The following is a 21739-nucleotide window of genomic DNA, read 5'->3' on the forward strand; positions in this document are numbered from 1 at the left end:
TTCGTGAAGCCTGTGCATTAGAAATACACTGCTATGTACAGATGTATCTATACGTACCAGTATCATTTGCTTCTCGGATCACTGCCTACAATACAGATCAAGTATACAATATTCTCTGTGTGATCTTAGTGGAGCCTCTGGCTCATGGCTTTAGCTCCTGCCTGCAATCGGTAGCATAGCCACCGAGGGTAGAAGAGGCCACCCAGAGTTACCACTGATATAGTTAAGCCATCGGTAGTGCAGGGTGGCACGACCTCCCTTCACTGCGGCTCTCCACTTTGTAGATAAAAGCAGGTTGCTTTAAGCCTGTGGTCTACAGAACTGGCCGAGGCGCCGGTGCAAGCACAGAACGTCAGGGTCCAGATGCGGTGATGTCATCGCACTGTGACTTAAGTGTTGTGCGTGCGCCGCCACTGTGACTTCAGCACTTTGATCCACCCCCGCTTTGCAAGAGGACTCATCAGGATCATGGATTAGGTAAGTATATGATGTTTTTTATTTTCATCAAAACTCGAGATGTAACTGTTGGGACATCATAAAGTATGGGGGGCCCCTCATACATTGTAGGGACTACTGTGGCGGCCATCATACAGCGTGGAAGCTAATGTTCAGGCCATTATACAGAGTGTAAGCTAATGTGGGGCCATTTTACAGAGTGGGAGCTAATGGGGCCATTATACAACATGGGAGCTAATATGGGGACCATTATACAGCATGGGAGCTAAAGTTGATAACGTTATACAGCATGGTATTTCTCCAACAACTAGGCTAGTCCAGAGTCTTTGCATCTTCCATTAGCTAGTGCATAGGGTTAGCTTGGTTATATCATGGTGGTGAAGGTCAGCATCTTTACAGCGATGTTCTATTCTCCTTCAGAGGTGGGTTTCCATTAGATCAAAGCTGGAGGAATAAAAAAAAAACAGACATTGGTATCCAAAGTAAGTAACCAGGTCTCTTTACATCTGCAGATTATTCACAAATTTAAATCAGTCTAACCATCGTAATATTCCTTCTTTGACCTCTTAATGACGAGCAACACATATTTTTATTTTTTTTACTTTTTAGGATCTTTTCTCTAAGTGCTGCAAGAATGTCCTGTAGTGACTGGAGCGAGTGGTTATCGGCTCAGACTCTATCAGCCAGAAATGGAAAACCTCCGAACCCAGCCGTAACCCCCTTGCTCGAACGTCAATAGAGAACATGACATCTAGCAGGCTCGCAGAAGCATAAGGCTTCAACAAAATGATCACACGGTGCTAATAGGTAGCCATGTTCGCTAGTTAAAGTCCCATTGTGGGACTAATATATATTGTAAATAGAAGTGAACGGATCAGACAAAATTTGAATTCTCCAGTTTGCGCAAATTATCCAGGAAAATTTGATTTGCAGGGATTATTTTCTATATAATAATGTCCCTTATTATGCTCTGGGGTCTCTGCAGACCCCAGAGCATAATAACCATAAGATGTAAAACATAAAAAAAAATACTTAAACTCAATGCTCACATCTCCGGCCCCCCAATCTTCAGCATTACTCATCTTTTCCTTGCCACATCTGATTGCTGCAGTGAAAGCCTAAATCTCTGGAATTCCGGCTCTGATGAAGCCCGGGAGGATTATGCGCAATTTCGTGACATGTCTCAACGTCATGACATTGCGCATGCGCTGAACCATCCAGGGTCTCATGAGAGCCAGAAGCCCTGGGATTTCAGTGCTTGCACCAGCGATCCAAAGATGCGGCGAGGACTGGATGGGTGACGGTGATGAATGGAGCGGCTAGAGAGGTGAGTGGTGATGTGAGTATAAGGATTTAATGATTTTTTTATGTTCTTTAACACAGCATAAAAATGGCGGCCACTGGCCGCTACTATACTGAATCCAGGCGGAATTGCAAAATATCCGCACTTTGGCGCATGTGGATTTTTGTGATAGATTTTACCATAATATTTGCTCATCTCAAATTGTAACCAAAAGTTAAATTCTAAAAAGAAGTTGAAAAAAATGTAAGATATACCCTAATTTTTTTTTTTAGATATCGAAGAATATATTACTCAGCAAATGAAGATTCATTCTCCTCCCAAATAGAATAATAGAAAAATAGAGATTCTAACAATTAATTAGGGAATTGTTAATCAGGTACTCTCCATACTCTGTGGAATCACTCCTAAGACAATGAATAAACACGTAAGCTGCATTTGTATTATTTAATGGCCAGCACAAACAATCCTGCTGCCTAAGGACTCATGGGAAGAAAATATTTTGATGAGTAAGTCTGAACTATTATATTCAGGCAACAAATGAAGGGACAACAAAGAAATGCAACAGAAAAAAACCTTTCCTGACGGTAATTTTTCCATTTTTGAGCTTTCGTTTTTCATCTTTTTTTCAAGAGCCATAACCTTTTGATTTTTTCGGTGATAATAATAATAATTTTTATTTATATAGCACCAACATATTCCGCAGCCCTTTACAATTAAGCGGAGACATGTACAGACAATAAATTCAATACAAGTTAAAACAATTTAAACAGTGACATTAGGGGTGAGGTCCCTGCTCGTATATCCATATAGCAGCCTATTTTTTTGCCGGACAAGTTATACTTTCGAATGACACCATCCATTTTATCATGGGATGTACTGGAAAATGGGAAAACATTTCAAGTGCGTAGAAAATTACGATCATGATGTGATAAAAATGACACGGCAATATGATTTTCCAGGTCAGTGCAATTACATCAATGCCAAACATGCTTAGTTTGTTTAGTTAAGTAATAAAAACAAATCTAAAATTTAAAAAGTCGTCATTTTCCGAGACCCATAGCGTCTTCATTTTTCAGTTAATGGAGCTCTATCTTGTTTTTTGAATGACGAGCATTTTTATTCATACTATCTTGTGTCAATACAACCTATTGATGGTTCTTTTCATGCTGCATCCGCAGTCTACATTTACCTTATGCTTTCCCAGTAGTTAAATGGACACTTGGACCTCAATTCACAAAGAGGAGGCCAGAAGAGTGACCCTGTCACCTCAGTCTGACCGCCTTTTATCAGGGATTATGTTATGCACGCCTCAAACATGGGGAGATTTATTAACAAAAAATATTCTATAATTATGACTAAAACTGAGGCAGAATTCTGGGGTACATGCATGGTGCTCTATTTGTTAGGGATTTTAAATAATTTTAGTGCCTCTCTAAATAATTTTAGAAAAAGTCTAGAAAAAGGGGTACATAGGATAGGTGTACATTGCATTTGTCCACTTAACCTACAGTATACGTAGGTATATCGTCCACTATTTTTCTTGGTAGAAAGTATACAATCGTCCACTATTTTTCTTGGTAGAAAGTATACAATCGTCCACTATTTTTCTTTTGGTAGAAAGTATACGTAGGGAGCTTTCCCCAAGACATACTGTAAAGAAACATATTCCATGTGGTATACCCTTCCTTACAGTGGGTTCCCATGGTGGACGGATGATCTGGCATCCCTCCTAATAGTGGGATAGTGGCCACTGTTGAGCACAAACGCAGTTGGGACCGAGGCTAAGAGTGTTTGTAAAATGCACCATATTTAGTAAGGGGATGCTCCAATTTTTCGGACTTAAAAGTGATCTAAAAGTAAACCAACTAATAGCTGAAATAAACTTAGACTAGACAGTCAATAAAATGCCCCAAAGATGTCATCCAGCACAGGCATTTAAGAGGGTTTAAAATGGGTTTTCCACCCTTTTACAAATATCACAGACGGTTGTTGTGTGAACCCCCATTGCCACTTGATGAACTGTCCAGAACAGTTCTAATGCCATGTTAAATGGTTTGGAGGTTAGGAGGATGGGAATGATAATCTGCGCTAGCTAGGAGGTTCCAAACAGATCCAACAGACGTGAAGCCAAAGGAATTCTAAGTGGTTTATCCCAATGCCTTTCGAAGTTGGACTAATTTCTTCATCAGGAGAACCACAATGATTGTTCAGAATAAAACACAGAGGCTTAAATAGGTACAATTTAAAAAAAAAGGTTTGGAACCGCCCAGCAAGCATAGATCATCACTCCCATCCTCCTAGCCTCCTTCTCTATGACAGTTATCTCAGTCCTGGGGGTGCTGCAGCAGCTGAATTTGCCTGTTACCACTTGTGGGTTTCACAACCCCAGAGGGAGAGCATTTCTCTGACATCCTACATTAATCATTTACCGGATAAGACCATATTCGTGTTTCTTGTCTCCCAACGTTCAACATTTTGTCCACTTTCTCTCATTAGTTCAGTTTTCTAGAAAAAACTGACCATCATGTCTGTCCCTACAATGGCTACTGATGTATAGGCAATGTGACCTGTCATGATTCTCAATGGCGAGAGAACATAGCCCAGCATATATGAGAACTAGCTCTTGGAAGATGGAAACTATACTGACCATGAACTAAACCTGCCGCACAACTAGAAGTGGCCGGGTAGCATGCCTACGTTTTTTTATCCCTAGATGCCCAGCGCCAGCCGGAGAACTACCTAATCCTAGCAGAGGAAAAGACAGTCCTGGCTCACCTCTAGAGAAATTTTCCCAAAAGGCAGACAGAGGCCCCCACATATATTGGCGGTGATTTTAGATGAAATGACAAACGTAGTATGAAAATAGGTTTAGCAAAATCGAGGTCCGCTTACTAGATAGCATGAAGACAGAAAGGGCACTTTCATGGTCAGCAGAAAACCCTATCAAAACACCATCCAGAAATTACTTTAAGACTCTAGCATTAACTCATAACACCAGAGTGGCAATTTCCGCTCACAAGAGCTTTCCAGACACAGTAACGAAACAGCAGCTGTGAACAGGAACAAAATGCAAAAACACACAAGGACAAAAGTCCAACTTAGCTGGGAGTTGTCTAGTAGCAGGAACATGCACAGAAAGGCTACTGATTACATTGTTGACCGGCATGAAACTGACAGAGGAGCAAGGTTATATAGCGACTCCCACATCCTGATAGGAGCAGGTGAACAGAGGGGATGATGCACACAAGTTAAATTCCACAAGTGGCCACCGGGGGAGCCCAGAATCCAATATCACAACAGTACCCCCCCCTCAAGGAGGGGGCACCGAACCCTCACCAGAACCACCAGGGCAATCAGGATGAGCCCTATGAAAGGCACGGACAAGATCGGAGGCATGAACATCAGAGGCAGTGACCCAAGAATTATCCTCCTGACCGTATCCCTTCCATTTGACCAGATACTGGAGTTTCCGTCTGGAAACACGAGAGTCCAAGATCTTTTCCACAACGTACTCCAACTCACCCTCAACCAACACCGGAGCAGGAGGCTCAACGGAAGGCACAGCTGGTACCTCATACCTGCGCAACAATGACCGATGAAAAACATTATGAATCGAAAAGGATGCAGGGAGGTCCAAACGGAAGGACACAGGGTTAAGAATCTCCAATATCTTGTACGGGCCGATGAACCGAGGCTTAAACTTAGGAGAAGAAACCCTCATAGGGACAAAACGAGAAGACAACCACACCAAGTCCCCAACACAAAGCCGAGGACCAACACGACGACGGCGGTTGGCAAAAAGCTGAGTCTTCTCCTGGGACAACTTCAAATTGTCCACCACCTGCCCCCAAATATATCTCCAAGGTCTGATTAGTCCGCTCGGTCTGGCCATTAGTCTGAGGATGGAAAGCAGACGAAAAAGACAAATCTATGCCCATCCTAGCACAGAATGCCCGCCAAAATCTAGACACGAATTGGGTCCCTCTGTCAGAAACGATATTCTCCGGAATACCATGCAAACGAACAACATTTTGAAAAAACAGAGGAACCAACTCGGAAGAAGAAGGCAACTTAGGCAAGGGAACCAGATGGACCATCTTAGAGAAACGGTCACACACCACCCAGATGACAGACATCTTCTGAGAAACAGGCAGATCCGAAATAAAATCCATCGAGATGTGCGTCCAAGGCCTCTTCGGGATAGGCAAGGGTAACAACAATCCACTAGCCCGAGAACAACAAGGCTTGGCCCGAGCACAAACGTCACAAGACTGCACAAAGCCTCGCACATCTCGTGACAGGGAAGGCCACCAGAAGGACCTTGCCACCAAATCCCTGGTACCAAAGATTCCAGGATGACCTGCCAACGCAGAAGAATGAACCTCAGAGATGACTCTACTGGTCCAATCATCAGGAACAAACAGTCTACCAGGTGGGCAACGATCAGGTCTATCCGCCTGAAACTCCTGCAAGGCCCGCCGCAGGTCTGGAGAAACGGCAGACAATATCACTCCATCTTTAAGGATACCTGTGGGCTCAGAATTTCCAGGGGAGTCAGGCTCAAAACTCCTAGAAAGGGCATCCGCCTTAACATTCTTAGAACCCGGTAGGTACGACACCACAAAATTAAACCGAGAGAAAAACAACGACCAGCGCGCTTGTCTAGGATTCAGGCGCCTGGCAGACTCAAGGTAAATTAAATTTTTGTGGTCAGTCAATACCACCACCTGATGTCTGGCCCCCTCAAGCCAGTGACGCCACTCCTCAAAAGCCCACTTCATGGCCAAAAGCTCCCGATTCCCAATATCATAATTCCGCTCGGCGGGCGAAAATTTACGGGAAAAAAAAGCACAAGGTCTCATCACGGAGCAGTCGGAACTTCTCTGCGACAACACCGCCCCAGCTCCGATTTCAGAAGCGTCGACCTCAACCTGAAAAGGAAGAGCAACATCAGGCTGACGCAACACTGGGGCGGAAGAAAAGCGGCGCTTGAGCTCCCGAAAGGCCTCCACAGCATCAGGGGACCAATCAGCAACATCAGCACCCTTCTTAGTCAAATCAGTCAATGGTTTTACAACATCAGAAAAACCAGCAATAAATCGACGATAAAAGTTAGCAAAGCCCAAAAATTTCTGAAGACTCTTAAGAGAAGAGGCTTGCGTCCAATCACCAATAGCCTGAACCTTGACAGGATCCATCTCGATGGAAGAGGGGGAAAAAATGTATCCCAAGAAGGAAATCTTCTGAACCCCAAAAACACACTTAGAACCCTTCACACACAAGGAATTAGACCGCAAAACCTGAAAAACCCTCCTGACCTGCTGGACATGAGAGTCCCAGTCATCCGAAAAAATCAGAATATCATCCAGATACACAATCATAAATTTATCCAAATAATCGCGGAAAATGTCATGCATAAAGGACTGGAAGACTGAAGGGGCATTTGAAAGACCAAAAGGCATCACCAAATACTCAAAATGGCCCTCGGGCGTATTAAATGCGGTTTTCCACTCATCCCCCTGCTTGATTCGCACCAAATTATACGCCCCACGGAGATCAATCTTAGAGAACCACTTGGCCCCCTTTATACGAGCAAACAAATCAGTAAGCAGTGGTAACGGATATTGATATTTAACCGTGATTTTATTCAAAAGTCGATAATCAATACACGGCCTCAAAGAGCCGTCTTTCTTAGACACAAAGAAAAAACCGGCTCCTAAGGGAGATGACGAAGGACGAATATGTCCCTTTTCCAAGGACTCCTTTATATATTCTCGCATAGCAGCGTGTTCAGGCACAGACAGATTAAATAAACGACCCTTAGGGTATTTACTACCCGGGATCAAGTCTATGGCACAATCGCACTCCCGGTGCGGAGGTAGTGAACCAACCTTGGGTTCTTCAAAAACGTCACGAAAGTCAGACAAGAATTCAGGAATCTCAGAGGGAATAGATGATGAAATGGAAACCAAAGGTACGTCCCCATGAGTTCCTTTACATCCCCAGCTTAACACAGACATAGCTCTCCAGTCGAGGACTGGGTTATGAGATTGCAGCCATGGCAATCCCAGCACCAAAACATCATGTAGATTATACAGCACCAGAAAGCGAATAACCTCCTGGTGATCCGGATTAACACGCATAGTCACTTGTGTCCAGTATTGTGGTTTATTACTAGCCAATGGGGTGGAGTCAATCCCTTTCAGAGGTATCGGAGCCTCCAATGGCTCCAAATCATACCCACAGCGTTTGGCAAAGGACCAATCCATAAGACTCAAAGCAGCGCCAGAGTCGACATAGGCGTCCGCGGTAATAGATGACAAAGAACAAATCAGGGTCACAGATAGAATAAACTTAGACTGTAAAGTGCTAATTGAAACAGACTTGTCAGGCTTCTTAGTACGCTTAAAGCATGCTGATATAACATGAGTTGAATCACCACAATAGAAGCACAACCCATTTTTTCGTCTAAAATTCTGCCGCTCGCTTCTGGACAGAATTCTATCACATTGCATATTTTCTGGCGTTTTCTCAGTAGACACCGCCAAATGGTGCACAGGTTTGCGCTCCCGCAGACGCCTATCGATCTGAATAGCCATCGTCATGGACTCATTCAGACTCGCAGGCACAGGGAACCCCACCATAACATCCTTAATGGCATCAGAGAGACCTTCTCTGAAAATCGCCGCCAGGGCGCACTCATTCCACTGAGTAAGCACAGACCATTTGCGGAATTTTTGGCAGTATATTTCAGCTTCATCTTGCCCCTGAGACAAGGACATCAAGGCCTTTTCCGCCTGAAGCTCTAAATGAGGTTCCTCATAAAGCAACCCCAAGGCCAGAAAAAACGCATCCACATTGAGCAACGCAGGATCCCCTGGTGCCAATGCAAAAGCCCAGTCTTGAGGGTCGCCCCGGAGCAAGGAAATTACAATCCTGACCTGCTGTGCAGGGTCTCCGGCAGAGCGAGACTTCAGGGACAAAAACAATTTGCAATTATTTTTAAAATTTTGAAAGTGAGATCTATTCCCCGAGAAGAATTCAGGCAAAGGAATTCTAGGCTCAGACATAGGTGCATGAACAACAAAATCTTGCAAATTTTGTACCTTTGTGGCGAGATTATTCAAACCTGTAGCTACACTCTGAAGATCCATTTGAAACAGGTGAACACAGAGCCATTCAAGGATTAGAAGGAGAGGAAGAGAGGAAGGCTGCAGTATAGGCAGACTAGCAAGTGATTAAATTAAGAGCACACTCAGAACTAGAGGGAAAAAAAAAAAAAAAAATTGTAGCAGACTTCTTTTTTCTCTCCTTTCTCAGCCAGTAATTTAACCCTTTTTTGGGCCGGTCAAACTGTTATGATTCTCAATGGCGAGAGAACATAGCCCAGCATATATGAGAACTAGCTCTTGGAAGATGGAAACTATACTGACCATGAACTAAACCTGCCGCACAACTAGAAGTGGCCGGGTAGCATGCCTACGTTTTTTTATCCCTAGATGCCCAGCGCCAGCCGGAGAACTACCTAATCCTAGCAGAGGAAAAGACAGTCCTGGCTCACCTCTAGAGAAATTTTCCCAAAAGGCAGACAGAGGCCCCCACATATATTGGCGGTGATTTTAGATGAAATGACAAACGTAGTATGAAAATAGGTTTAGCAAAATCGAGGTCCGCTTACTAGATAGCATGAAGACAGAAAGGGCACTTTCATGGTCAGCAGAAAACCCTATCAAAACACCATCCAGAAATTACTTTAAGACTCTAGCATTAACTCATAACACCAGAGTGGCAATTTCCGCTCACAAGAGCTTTCCAGACACAGTAACGAAACAGCAGCTGTGAACAGGAACAAAATGCAAAAACACACAAGGACAAAAGTCCAACTTAGCTGGGAGTTGTCTAGTAGCAGGAACATGCACAGAAAGGCTACTGATTACATTGTTGACCGGCATGAAACTGACAGAGGAGCAAGGTTATATAGCGACTCCCACATCCTGATAGGAGCAGGTGAACAGAGGGGATGATGCACACAAGTTAAATTCCACAAGTGGCCACCGGGGGAGCCCAGAATCCAATATCACAACAGTGACCATTGTAAAAGACATCGCATGTTCTGTAGGAACTCGGAGAAATTCATGAGTGCCATATTGGGGCTTTTATGAGTTCTGGATGATGGGTCTTAAATGCCAAAATTTGGGGCATTAAAATGAAAGTAAATATGGAGGTACTGTGGGTGAATGATATTGCGTTAAAGGATAAAAGAACGGGGGAGGATGCTTTAATCGCAAAAGGGCACCCCTCTTGTCCATGAGCTAGGAGTGGTGCAGATCAGGCCCATTCAAATCAATAGGGCTGAAATGCGATAGCACGCGCCATGGACAACAGCGGAGCTGTTCCTGACAGTATTCGGCCATCTGTTTGAGTCTCATACCAGCCCTTTAAACAAGTACAACTAGAATATGATCTTTGTTTTTGTTTTTTAGCTGCTTCACTTACAGTTAGCTGCGGTGGCTAAAAGGCACATTTTACAGCAACAAGCGATGCCACTAGCGATCACCAAGAGAGACACCACGATACTTGCTCCAATTATGAAATAAAGGCTGCAAAAAAAAAGTAGATATTGTTTTTTAAATAGCTGCTATTGATACCTAAAGTGCTATTAAAAAAAATATTTAGTTATTTCCTATCCATAGGATAGGGTATAACTTACTGATCACTGGGGGTCTGAGTGCTGGGATACTGTGTGATCCTGATAGCAGGGCACTGGATCCCAGAAATTGGGCTCTGCAGCCCCATCTTGAATGAAGTGGAGGTGTGCATGCCTGATATCTGCTCCATTCCTTGTCTGTTAGATTTTCTGAGAAAGCAGTGGTTTTGCCCAGTTCACGGGTTCCACAGCCCCGATTTTGGGATCACGGGAGTTCCCACCAGTCAGACTCCCAGCAAAAAAATAAGCAAACTGTTTTGCAGAATAAAATGTTGAACACATCATACTTTTTTATTTTTTTATCTGATAATTTAGGTAGTTAACAGCATGGGCCTAGGTTATAAATATTACACTATTATAGCAAATAATAAAGTACAAATCATATCAACGGGATCTTTAAAGCAGATTCCTCCTCAAATGCTTTTCTAAACAACTTTTTTTTTATTTTTACTGGCTTTGTACAGCCTAGTAAATGAGTTTTTAACAACGGTGAAAATCTGCAACTGTTTGATCCACCCCAACATCTCTGGACAGCCCTCACCTGGGCAAGGTGTGACGGGGAACCTCGCACTTCACAAGTGATGATGTGACAGGCTATTCTACTTCTGAATATCTTTAACTGTATGAAAGTCAGGTGCAGATATTCCTCTTTCTATCATGTGAAATGAATCGGCACAGAACGATTTATTTTTAATGATTTAGACAAAACATTTCCTTATTTAACGACACTGTTGCTGGGTGGCTCACCGTTGTGTAACCTTGAACCTTTTTTATATCTTGGTGTCTTAATGGCTCTGGAATTGTCAATATTCCACTTTTACCAGTTTCCAGATGTTTTCTTGAATTGTTCTGAGTAAGTCGACAGGTGACTCTATAATGGTATGTTTCCACGTGGCGTATTTGCTGCGGATTGGACTTTGCGTACAGCCGCAGCATCCAGATGTTACAGCGTAGCGGATGGGATTTTATGAAATCCCATATCCACTATGCGTACAAAAATGCAGGTGGCAAACCTGCGTATACGCACATGCGGCGCCTCTTTATAGACCGCAGCATGTCAATTTATCTTGCGGAGATGCTTGCGGAGACGTACAAAAGCCGGCAACGTTTTGGACGAAACGGGGATGCGCTGCGTTCAAAGTTGCCGGTATGCCACATGGAAACATACCCTTAGTCATCTCACTGGAGGTGGCCAACGCCACCAGATATTTAATCAACACTGATGTAGTCTCAGACGAGACTACAATTTCATATTTTTAACGATAAACATATTGGAGTTAACATTTAATTAACTAATCCAATTCATTGTTCTTATAATGTAGCTGTTTCTTATTGGACATTACTGTATGCAAACATGGTAATCATGGCTCAGCTTGTGTTTTCTTCCTACTGGCACAATCTGCACAAATTGGACAGCACACTGACCCACCGTTGGCCTATGGAGCATTGCACACATGCTATTTTTCACATGGAACTCAGGTCCACATACAACATATGACATGCTCTTCTCTGGACCAATTTACGGATCAGACTAGTCCATGTAAATAGCAGGCTGCTCCTGCACCTGTCCACTACAGAGACAAGTGCATAGATTGCAATTTGCAGACATGACTGGTCCGAAAAATTCAGTAAGCCACATGAAGCCTTAAGCCCCCCATGCACCGATATCGATGGGTTTGGTTAGCAGTCTAATGCTTATGGGGGCCCCAGACAGATGATTGTTGGAGCAGATACGGATCCAACATGTCTGATTTCAGACTGCGAATCCTTTTGTTCTCCCTGAGAAAGGGTACGTGCCCATGATCAGGAATTACTACGGTTTTGACGCTGCGTATTTATGCGGTCAAAACCGCAAAGGCCAGCTGTGACAGCATAGAGGATAGAATTTCTAGAAATCCTATGTCCACTATGCGTCCATAGTCGCCTGCGGATCACCCACAGAGACAGACATGCGGCGTGTCTTTCAGGACTGCAGCATGTTAATTTCTCTTGCGGAGATGCGAGTCTAAAATGTATTGAATGCGGTGAATCTGCATTGTTCAGAGAACACACGTGGATTTACCTCTTATTCAATAGAACGCAGCAAAATGCGCTGCATCCAAAATGCTGCTACTTCGGGATCGTGAGCACATAGCCAAAAGCTGCCACCGGAGATGGCAGTGACTCTTTTCATAAAGTACTTAAGAGCGCTGGGCAGAGTGAGTGCTGCTGTGCATGGGAGAGCCGGCCGAGATAGCTGTTTGCCGAACAGCCATCTAAGGAGGCTTAATGTAGCAATACTAAGCACAAAGCCTCCATTGTTTGATGTTCTACTCACTTGTTCAATATGCACAAGACCTGGGTTTGATCCAAACTTCCTCCAATTATGCAGTATCTATGTACGCACGTTCCACCACAAGATGACAGTATACAGGTTTGGGAATTGACAACCCTGAGATTCTCGTCCACATGAGGTGCGCAGTCTTCAGTCAGCACTAAAACCAGAGGAAAAGGATATTTGATTATTGGTGTAAATGTCATATCCCATACATAGAGAAACCTGTCAGTATAAAGTTTTGCAAACAGTAAAAACTGTTAGGTGTTAAACTATTTTCACTTTACGTTTGTTGCATTCACTATACTATAAATGTAAGAGGAAGAACAAGATCGGGTATACCTTTCTCACGCCTGTTCCGGAGCTACCGAGACTGTCACCAATGTTGCAGAGGGGAAGACTTTCAGACCAGGACAGACCCTTGCATGTGACTGCGGTAGGCGGGGCTGTGTTAAAAGGCGCTGCACGCGGGAAAAAGGTCAGAGTCCAGGCGAAAGCTACGCGGACAGTCGGGTGCAGTGTCAGCTGAGAACGAAAAGCATCCTTTGAGCGCAGGCCGATTTAACAGAGTAAGTGGACGACAGACTGCCAGTTTCCCGCTGACCTCCACGCAGACAGTTGGGTGATTCGGAGCATACATGCCTGGCTCAGGCTGCGGGCAAGGGCGGACATACCATTGGTGCAACCTGTGCAGTCGCTCAGAGGCCCAAGAGGTCAGGAGGCCTGTTATGATCTGGTGGCCTAAGAGCAGCATGAGACGTACTCTGGAGAAGGTGGTACCTGTACTGACCGCAGACCCTGAACTTAACACCACAACTAGAAGTAGCCGTGGAATGTACCTAGCGCTCCCTAGACATCTCGACACAGCCGGAGGACTAATTACCCCTAGAGATAGAAAAGGGAAAACTATCTTGCCTCAGAGAAAATCCCCAAAGGATAGACAGCCCCCCACAAATATTGACTGTGAGAGGAGAGGGAAAAAACATACACAGACTGAAATCAGAATTTAGCAAAGGAGGCCACTTCTAGCTAAATAGAAAGGATAGGACAGAGTACTATGCGGTCAGTATTAAAACACTAGAAAATATCCACCACAGAAAATACAAAATCTCCACAGCTAACTAAAGATATGGAGGGTATATCTGCATCTCCAGAGATACCAGCTTGGCTAAACAAATCCTTATACAGACCAAGCTGGACAAGACAAAAACATGGAAAAGAACTGAACAATAAGGTCACAGCATGTGGACAGCAAAAATCAAGGCCAGAACTTATCTTTGTTGAAATGAACAGCAAAGCAGGAAAGACCAGGCAGGGATGTGAATCCTCCAGGAACAATGGACAACTGGCACTGACTAAAGGGTCAAGCAAGACTAAATAGCCCAGTCAGAATTGCAAAAAGTGAACACACCTGATAAATGCTGCGATTCAGAGACAACAGCGCTACCACTTACAACCACCGGAGGGAGCCCAAGAGCAGAATTCACAACAGAGGCCCATCCACATCCAAAGCAGGTGAAATTGTGTTATATGATGAGCTACTGGACTGCAAAGGGCCCACATACTGTATTGTAGGACCTCTTCTGTCTGTGTCCACTTCTGCTTCTTGGTTGCGATGGTCAGTGGGGTCATAACTATACAGTAGTTATGACCCCACTGGGCAGCACAGTGGCTCAGTGGTTAGAACTGCAGCCTTGCAGTGCTGGGGTCCTGGGCTCAAATCCCACCAAGGACAACATCTGCCACAAGTTTGTATGTTCTCCCTGTGTTTGCCTGGGTGTTCTCCGATTTCCTACCACACTCCAAAGACATACTGATCTAGATTATGGGTCCCGGTGAGGACAATAATGATAATGTCTGTAAAGCAATGTGGAGTTAATGGTGCTATATAGGTGAGTAAATAAATACACATCAATATACAATAGTATATTAGAGGAGTTTGGGACATTTAATATGTATGCATCTTTCTGATATGTTGTGCAGAATTAAAAAACTTACTGACACTATGATTATGAGCCAATTCCATAAGATGATGAGGGATGTATATATTTAATATGCTTATACATAGACATGTTTTTGTGTGTTCCTTTTTAATAGCAAAAACATACAGATCATGATACATAAAAGACTATTATGGACTATCTAGCCCAGTTCTAGTAGGCTTTCTACAATAGAAAAGATGTTGAAAACAAGTGGAAATACTATTATTCTTCAGGGAAAATAACTGTCACGATTGTTCCATATCTACATGCTTTCCATTCTGTTATAATACACCACCTGTGCAATTTTCTCTTAAAAGCTGCATCAACAGAAACCGATAACATAACACAACAAAATATCCACGCAACCGATAGAAAAATAGACTGCTAGCTCACCAGCCCCATGTAAAGTTTATCTAATATTAAAGGGGTTATCATGGACTTTGCTTATTCTTTCGTATGAGGCTAAGAACTTACAACTGCCTGTCTGTTCTGCCAGTGACAATCTCTGTCTCCTCAAAGCGATCATGGACCGCACCTGCCAGTAAATTTCCTGAATCCGGTGACGTCATATCAACAGAGCAGCTAATTCTTTTCTGCTATGCTCTTTCAAAACGGTGTTACTGTCGATGTCATGCTGATTGACAGCTCCCTGTGGCCTACCTGCAGAGAGCAGATGGTCAATCAACATGAGGTAGCCACTCACCAGTGACCTTCTGATGACAGAGCAAAACCAGAAGAGATAGAGCTGCTCTATTGACATGAAGTCAAAGGAAGCAGGCGAGTCTTCAATCTGACATGGGCAGAACAAGCAGGTAGTTAACTACTTTACGGTAAATTCTTAGGCCCACATGAAAAAATTATAAAAGTCCATGATAACTCCTTTAAGTTTAACTAGCCTTTTTATAGTGATCAATAAAGTTTTTAGCTTATTAAAAGACTTGTCCACTGATCAACAGTATAGGTAATAACTTACTAATCGGTGGTGGTCTGACCGCTGGGACCTGCATCAATTCACAGAATGGGGAATTTTTGTCCCAGACAGGACACTTTTATCCACTTTACAGAATATATTGGCAGGTTGGTTTCTGTTGGACATCTAGCATTGGAGCCACAGACAAACATCCTTCCCATACTTCCCTTTATGGTATTTACTGTTTTAATCCAGGCATACAGTGGCATGTAAAAGTGTGGGCACCCCTGGTCAACATTACTGTCATTGTTAATAGTGATCAGTTAGGGTACCGTCACACATTGACATTTTCATCGCTGCGACGGCACGATTCGTGACGTCGCAGCGTCGTATGAACATCGCTCCAGCGTCGTAGACTGCTGTCACACGTTGCAATCACGGCGCTGGAGCGATGCCGAAGTCCCCGGGTAACCAGGGTAAACATCGGGTAACTAAGCGCAGGGCCGCGCTTAGTAACCCGATGTTTACCCTGGTTACCAGCGTAAACGTAAAAAAACAAACCGTACATACTCACCCGTCGGTGTCCTTCAGGTCCCTTGCCGTCTGCTTCCTGCTCTGAGTGCAGCCGTACAGTGAGAGCAGAGCGCAGCACCGCTGTGATCTGCTCTCACTTTCCGGCCGGCACTCAGAGCAGGAAGCAGACGGCAAGGGACCTGAAGGACACCGACGGGTGAGTATGTACGGTTTGTTTTTTTACGTTTACGCTTGTAACCAGGGTAAACATCGGGTTACTAAGCGTGGCCCTGCGCTTAGTTACCCGATGTTTACCCTGGTTACAAGCGAAGACATCGCTGGATCGCTGTCACACACAACGATCCAGCGATGTCAGCGGGTGATCAAGCGACGAAAGAAAGTTCCAAACGATCTGCTACGACGTACGATTCTCAGCAGGGTGTCTGATCGCAGTAGCGTGTCAGACACAGCGATATCGTAACGATATCGCTAGAACGTCACGAATCGTAACGTCGTAGCGATGTAAATTTCAATGTGTGACGGTACCCTTAAGCAAGTTGAAGATGGAATGATCTCTAAAAGGCTTAAAGTTAAAGATGACACATTTCCATTGTATTTTTTGCACACACACACAAAAAAAAATATATATAGTCTTTTTTTTCATTTTAAAAATTACAGAAAGGTTTATGGGCAGATGCAAAAGTGTGGGCACCTCTGAAGATGTGTGTGCTCAGATAACTTTGACCAAGGTTTCAGACCTTAATTAGCCTGTAAGGGTTATGGCTTATTAACTATCATCATTAGGGATGGCCAAGTGATGCAAATTTTCCCAGCTTTATAAAAACCCAGCCTCCTAACTTTGTGTCCAAAAACAGCAGCCATGGGGTTTTCTAAGCAACTGCCTATCAGTATGAAAATGGTGGAGGTCAACAAAGCAGGAGAAGGCTATAAGAAGATAGCAAAGCGTTTTCAAGTTGCCGACAAGAACAGTGGGGGTCAAGATAAGGTCTGGAAACCCAAAGCAAAACCCAAGCAAAATTTCAGGGAGAGCTGCTCGTAGAATTGCTAGGGAGGCAAATCAGAACCCCTGCTTGACTGAAAAAGACCTTCAGAAACGTTTAGCAGACACTGGAGTTGTGGTACCTTGTTCTACTGCTCAGAACCACCTGCACAAATATGGCCTTCATGGAAGAGTCATCAGATGAAAACTTCTCCTGCATCCTCAACATAAAATTCAGAGTCAGAAGTATGGAAAAGAACATCTAAATAAGCCTGATGCATTTTGGAAACAAGTTCTGTGGACTGATGAGGTTAAAATAGAACTCTTTGGCCACAATGATCAAAGGTATATGTGGAGAAAAAAGGGGACAGAAAGGGGACAGAATTTCAGCAAATGAACATCTCGCCAACAATTAAGCATGGGAGGTGGATCAATCATTCTCTGGGATTGTGTTGCAGCCAATGGCACGGGGGAACATTTCACGGGTAGAGGGAAGAATGGATTCAATAAAATTTCAACAAATTCTTGATGCAAACATAACACACCATCTGTAAAAAAGCTGAAGTTGAATAGCGGATGGTTTCTACAAATGGTCAAAAGCCACAATTTTTATAATGGCCCTCACAGTCCCCTGATCTGGACATCATTGAAAATGCTGTGACTAGACATCAAAATGGCAGTGCATGCAAGATGACCCAGAAATCTCACAGAAATGGAAGAATTTTCCAAAGAAGAATGGAAGAAAATCCATCAAACCAGAATTGAAAGTCTCTTGTCTGGCTACAAAAAGCATTTACAAGCTGTGATACTTGCAAAAGAGGGTGCTACTAGGTGCTAACCATGCAGGGTGCCCAAACTTTTCCATAGTCCTATTTTCCTTTTTCTAATTTTTAAAATGTAAAAAAATGTAAAAAAAAAAATAAATTTATATTTATTTATTTTTTCTAAAATACAATGGAAATGTGTCATCTGTAACTTTAGGCCTTTTAGAGATCATTTCATCTTCAACTTGCTTAACTGTTCACAATAACAGTAATTTTGAAAATGGGTGCCCAAACTTTCACATGCACCGTGTTTTCAGCTACAGGCTGCTGGCTATGCTGTTTCCTTACGGAGATCTGTTACAAATTTCACAATTTCATATATTTATGAGTGCTACTGATTTGTGCAAAAAAAGCTAGACGTCATGTAGACCTATAGATATGCTTTAAGTTCTAAAAATTAAAAGTAACCAGAAATGTGGACAGAGACCATGCTGCATTTTTTGTGACCTTTTTTTGGGTCTGAGATCGAAATATTCTCCTTTCTGCTTTATCCACTCCTGCGCTCAAAAAAAGCATGTGTGTTTCCAGCCATGAGTAAAATAGAAGCGTTGTGTTATGGTCATACTTGCCAACTATAATAATTTCTGGGAAAAACAGAGTTATGACTTTTTATTTGCATAAATATGATCCCCTTTTTAGACAGAAAACTGAGGATTGCATTTTTTCCTACAAATCTCTTTTTTAAGAGAGTTTTGGTTTGTGGACTTGTGATACAAGATCTCAAGAAGCACCAAGGAGAGAACACCAGCCTATACACTGCACCGCTAGCACTTACCTGTCCCCCCTTACACCACTCCTTTTTTTTTTCTCTGGAATCCACTTAACTGATTTTAATGCAGGAAATCTGATTCTAATGAATGCACTGTATTCTCTGGATCAGAGAATGAAGCTTTCTTTGGCAGCCATGTCTTTCTGAACAAAGCTGTCTTTCTGAGTCATCAAGAGACAGATAATAACTTATACACTAGTTCACTAGTTGTTGTGAAAAGAAATCCATCATGTCACAATGTTGTGCCAAAATATACATCTAGAAATAAAAACGTCATCTGAGACTTTTCAAGAAAAGTCAACTTTTAGCAAACATTTACGACATATCACAGCTTATATGTGAATAAAGTTTGCAACTCTTTGCATACTTTTTTCTTATATGTCTTTTACTAATTAACATTACAATAATGCTCCTAATTTTTTAACCTTAAAGTAAAAGTATAGTGTGAAAAAAAGAGATGCATCAAAACAAGCACACATCTGAATCCTAAGGCTGGGTTTAGACGGGCGTTATTCACGGTCTGTACATGGACCTCAATGCCCAGACTCAAGACTGGTCTCCTCACCTGTTAAACGTACAGCCTCATGAGGCTGTAGTTTGTATACGGACTGTGAAATACGCCTGTCCGAACCTGGCCGAAAATTACATATAGATCAAAATTCATAAAAGATCATTAAAATAATAATAATAAGAAGAAGAAATAGCACATATGTATGATAAATATTTACAAAGTTTTTCAACTTGTTATGTAGTTTTAGACGAATTGTTCAAAAGCAAAAAAGATCCTAAAAACATGATACTATTCCTTATTTGTAATCATTATTTGTGATCATCATTTTCTATAAGTTTTATCATCTATAGAATAGTGAGTACTTAAGGAGCCCTCTATCAGTAGAGCAATGTATTCTACAATGTTATTAGATGAGGCAGAAGAAGTTTATTCAACATCAAACTAAAGTGAAAGTTTAATCGCTTCCCATCTAACCAGACTTGTAAAGACCGGAATGAACAATAGAAAGGAGCGTTGCACCTACCTTCTGGAATGCACATGAGGCACATTGCAGCGAACAGCGAGATAACCAGTGCTCGAGCCATTGCAGAGCAGAACTGTGGTTTGGGGATTTGCTTTACAGAAGTCTTCGTATGAAACTATGAATCACATTCACATTGTTTCACATCTGCGTGCCAACACCCCCTTTTTTTTTTTTTTTTTTTTTTTTAATCGAGTTAAGTTTTGTTTTCCTAGAAATGCGAAATCATTTCATGGCGGAATGTCCATCTTTAAATTTAAAGTGAACAGCTCAGTATCATCAACTTTCCCCAAAGCAATAACTGTAAAAGAAACTCTAAGATAATTTAATAAAGAAAAATGCTTTTATCTCTGCTTATCGGACTTCACTAATCCTCTGACCTTCCTCATGCAAAAATTACTAGGATAAAAGTCCTAAGCCTGGGGCAGAGCATAGACAGTTTTTTAGCCATGCTAAGAGATCAAGTTGCACCTGCTGCTCTCCAAATGTTTTGGAGAGGGAAAGTAAGAGGGGGTAGCTGAAGAAAGAAACACAGGCTGCTGCTACTACTTCTAGTAAGCTTTTTGCGGTCTCACACCAGTACTAGATTCACAGGAACACTGCTTAATACTTTTGAGGTAGTGACTAGGGACAGTTGGAGCCTACCTGCTCCCTAGAACTAGGGGGCGCCCTAGTCTATCCCTGTCCCCCGGATTACACCAGAAAGTGGAGACAAGGGGGTCACGTACCTTGCTATGCTGCTATCTTAAATCTTATCTGTTCCTTCCCCCACCCAGGGACGTGTGAGGCTGAAGTGCATAGGATTAAACTAACCAGACAGACCGGGTAGACAGACAGAGAGGAAAGAAAACTACAATCACACAAATATACTCACTAAACAACAGAGTGGAACACAGGGGAGGGATAGGTAGGAGAACCCAAAAAGGAGAGAATGAGGATAAGCATGCAAACCAACTGCAGGTAGCAATCTCTAGAACAACTCTCCAACAGCCTACTCCAGCCACTACATTTTTTCTCCAACACCTAACCAGGAAGTAAAACTATCACTGACAACTCCCAGGTGCCAGTGGTGTGCATATATACTGGAGGGGAGTGACCAACACAGAACAGCTGAGGTAGTTCAGGATGGAGAGCTCCTGGAGATCAACTGAACTGATTAACCATTGCAAAGACAGAGCAATGAAAAAACCTGCACTGTTTAATAGGATGGTGAAGCAGTTCTAATCAGTGCAGGATTTCATGTGACCAGAGGCTGTTGCAGCGCCCCAGAGTCCTGGTCGTTGCAGTAATGTCATTCTTCCACCAGGGGGAGTGAAATTACGTCTGAAGGCAATAAAGGAGATCTCTTTACCAGGTATCACAAACCACACAACACACTTCACACTCCAGGCCGCCAGGGGGAGCTACGCTTCTATCTATTAGGGCACTCCTCACAGTTAGGTAAAACTGGTGGTTTGGTTAGAAAGTTAGTCAGAAGTTGACTGGGCTTCACCCAGTCAGAACCCGACGGAGTTTGGCAGAAGCTGGCTGGAGCGAGTTCCAGCCAGATCCAGACTTTGGGCTGCGGAGGACGAGGGTCCACGGAGCTGCGCCTGCCTCACATGCGGCAGCATTCTAAGAAAGAGACATTGAAGAGAAGTGTATTGCAGTGAGTGAGAAACAAAGTCATAGCAAAAGGAGAGGAAACAGAAGGAGTTCTGTTGTGAATTCCGTTCTTGGGCTCCCTCCGGTGGTTGTGAATGGCACTTTTGTGAATTCTGCCCTTGGGCTCCCTCTGGTGGTTTTGAGTGGAACTGCTGTTCCTTGGGTTTAGCATTAGCAGCTGCTTCCACTGATCGTCTCTTCTGGCTCTGCTATTTAACCTGGCTCTGGGCTTCAGCCAGTGCCAGCTGTCAATGTTTCTTGGTTGGATTCAGATCTCTCCTTGGAT

The 21739-nt window shown here is 43.1% G+C and overlaps 1 protein-coding gene across 1 annotated transcript; it reads right to left on the bottom strand.

Moving 5' to 3' along the window:
- Positions 1-478: 478 nt before the first annotated feature.
- Positions 479-19965, bottom strand: LOC143788792 (uncharacterized). The gene is made up of 4 exons (XM_077278686.1): positions 19813-19965; positions 12784-12940; positions 10256-10359; positions 479-900 (listed from the first exon to the last, which is right to left on the bottom strand). Exons 1-4 carry the CDS (start codon positions 19871-19873, stop codon positions 890-892), a joined length of 333 nt encoding a protein of 110 aa, XP_077134801.1. The 5' UTR covers positions 19874-19965; the 3' UTR covers positions 479-889.
- Positions 19966-21739: the final 1774 nt, after the last annotated feature.

Source organism: Ranitomeya variabilis, chromosome 8 (genome assembly GCF_051348905.1).
Source record: "Ranitomeya variabilis isolate aRanVar5 chromosome 8, aRanVar5.hap1, whole genome shotgun sequence".
Classification (NCBI taxonomy): domain Eukaryota; kingdom Metazoa; phylum Chordata; class Amphibia; order Anura; family Dendrobatidae; genus Ranitomeya; species Ranitomeya variabilis.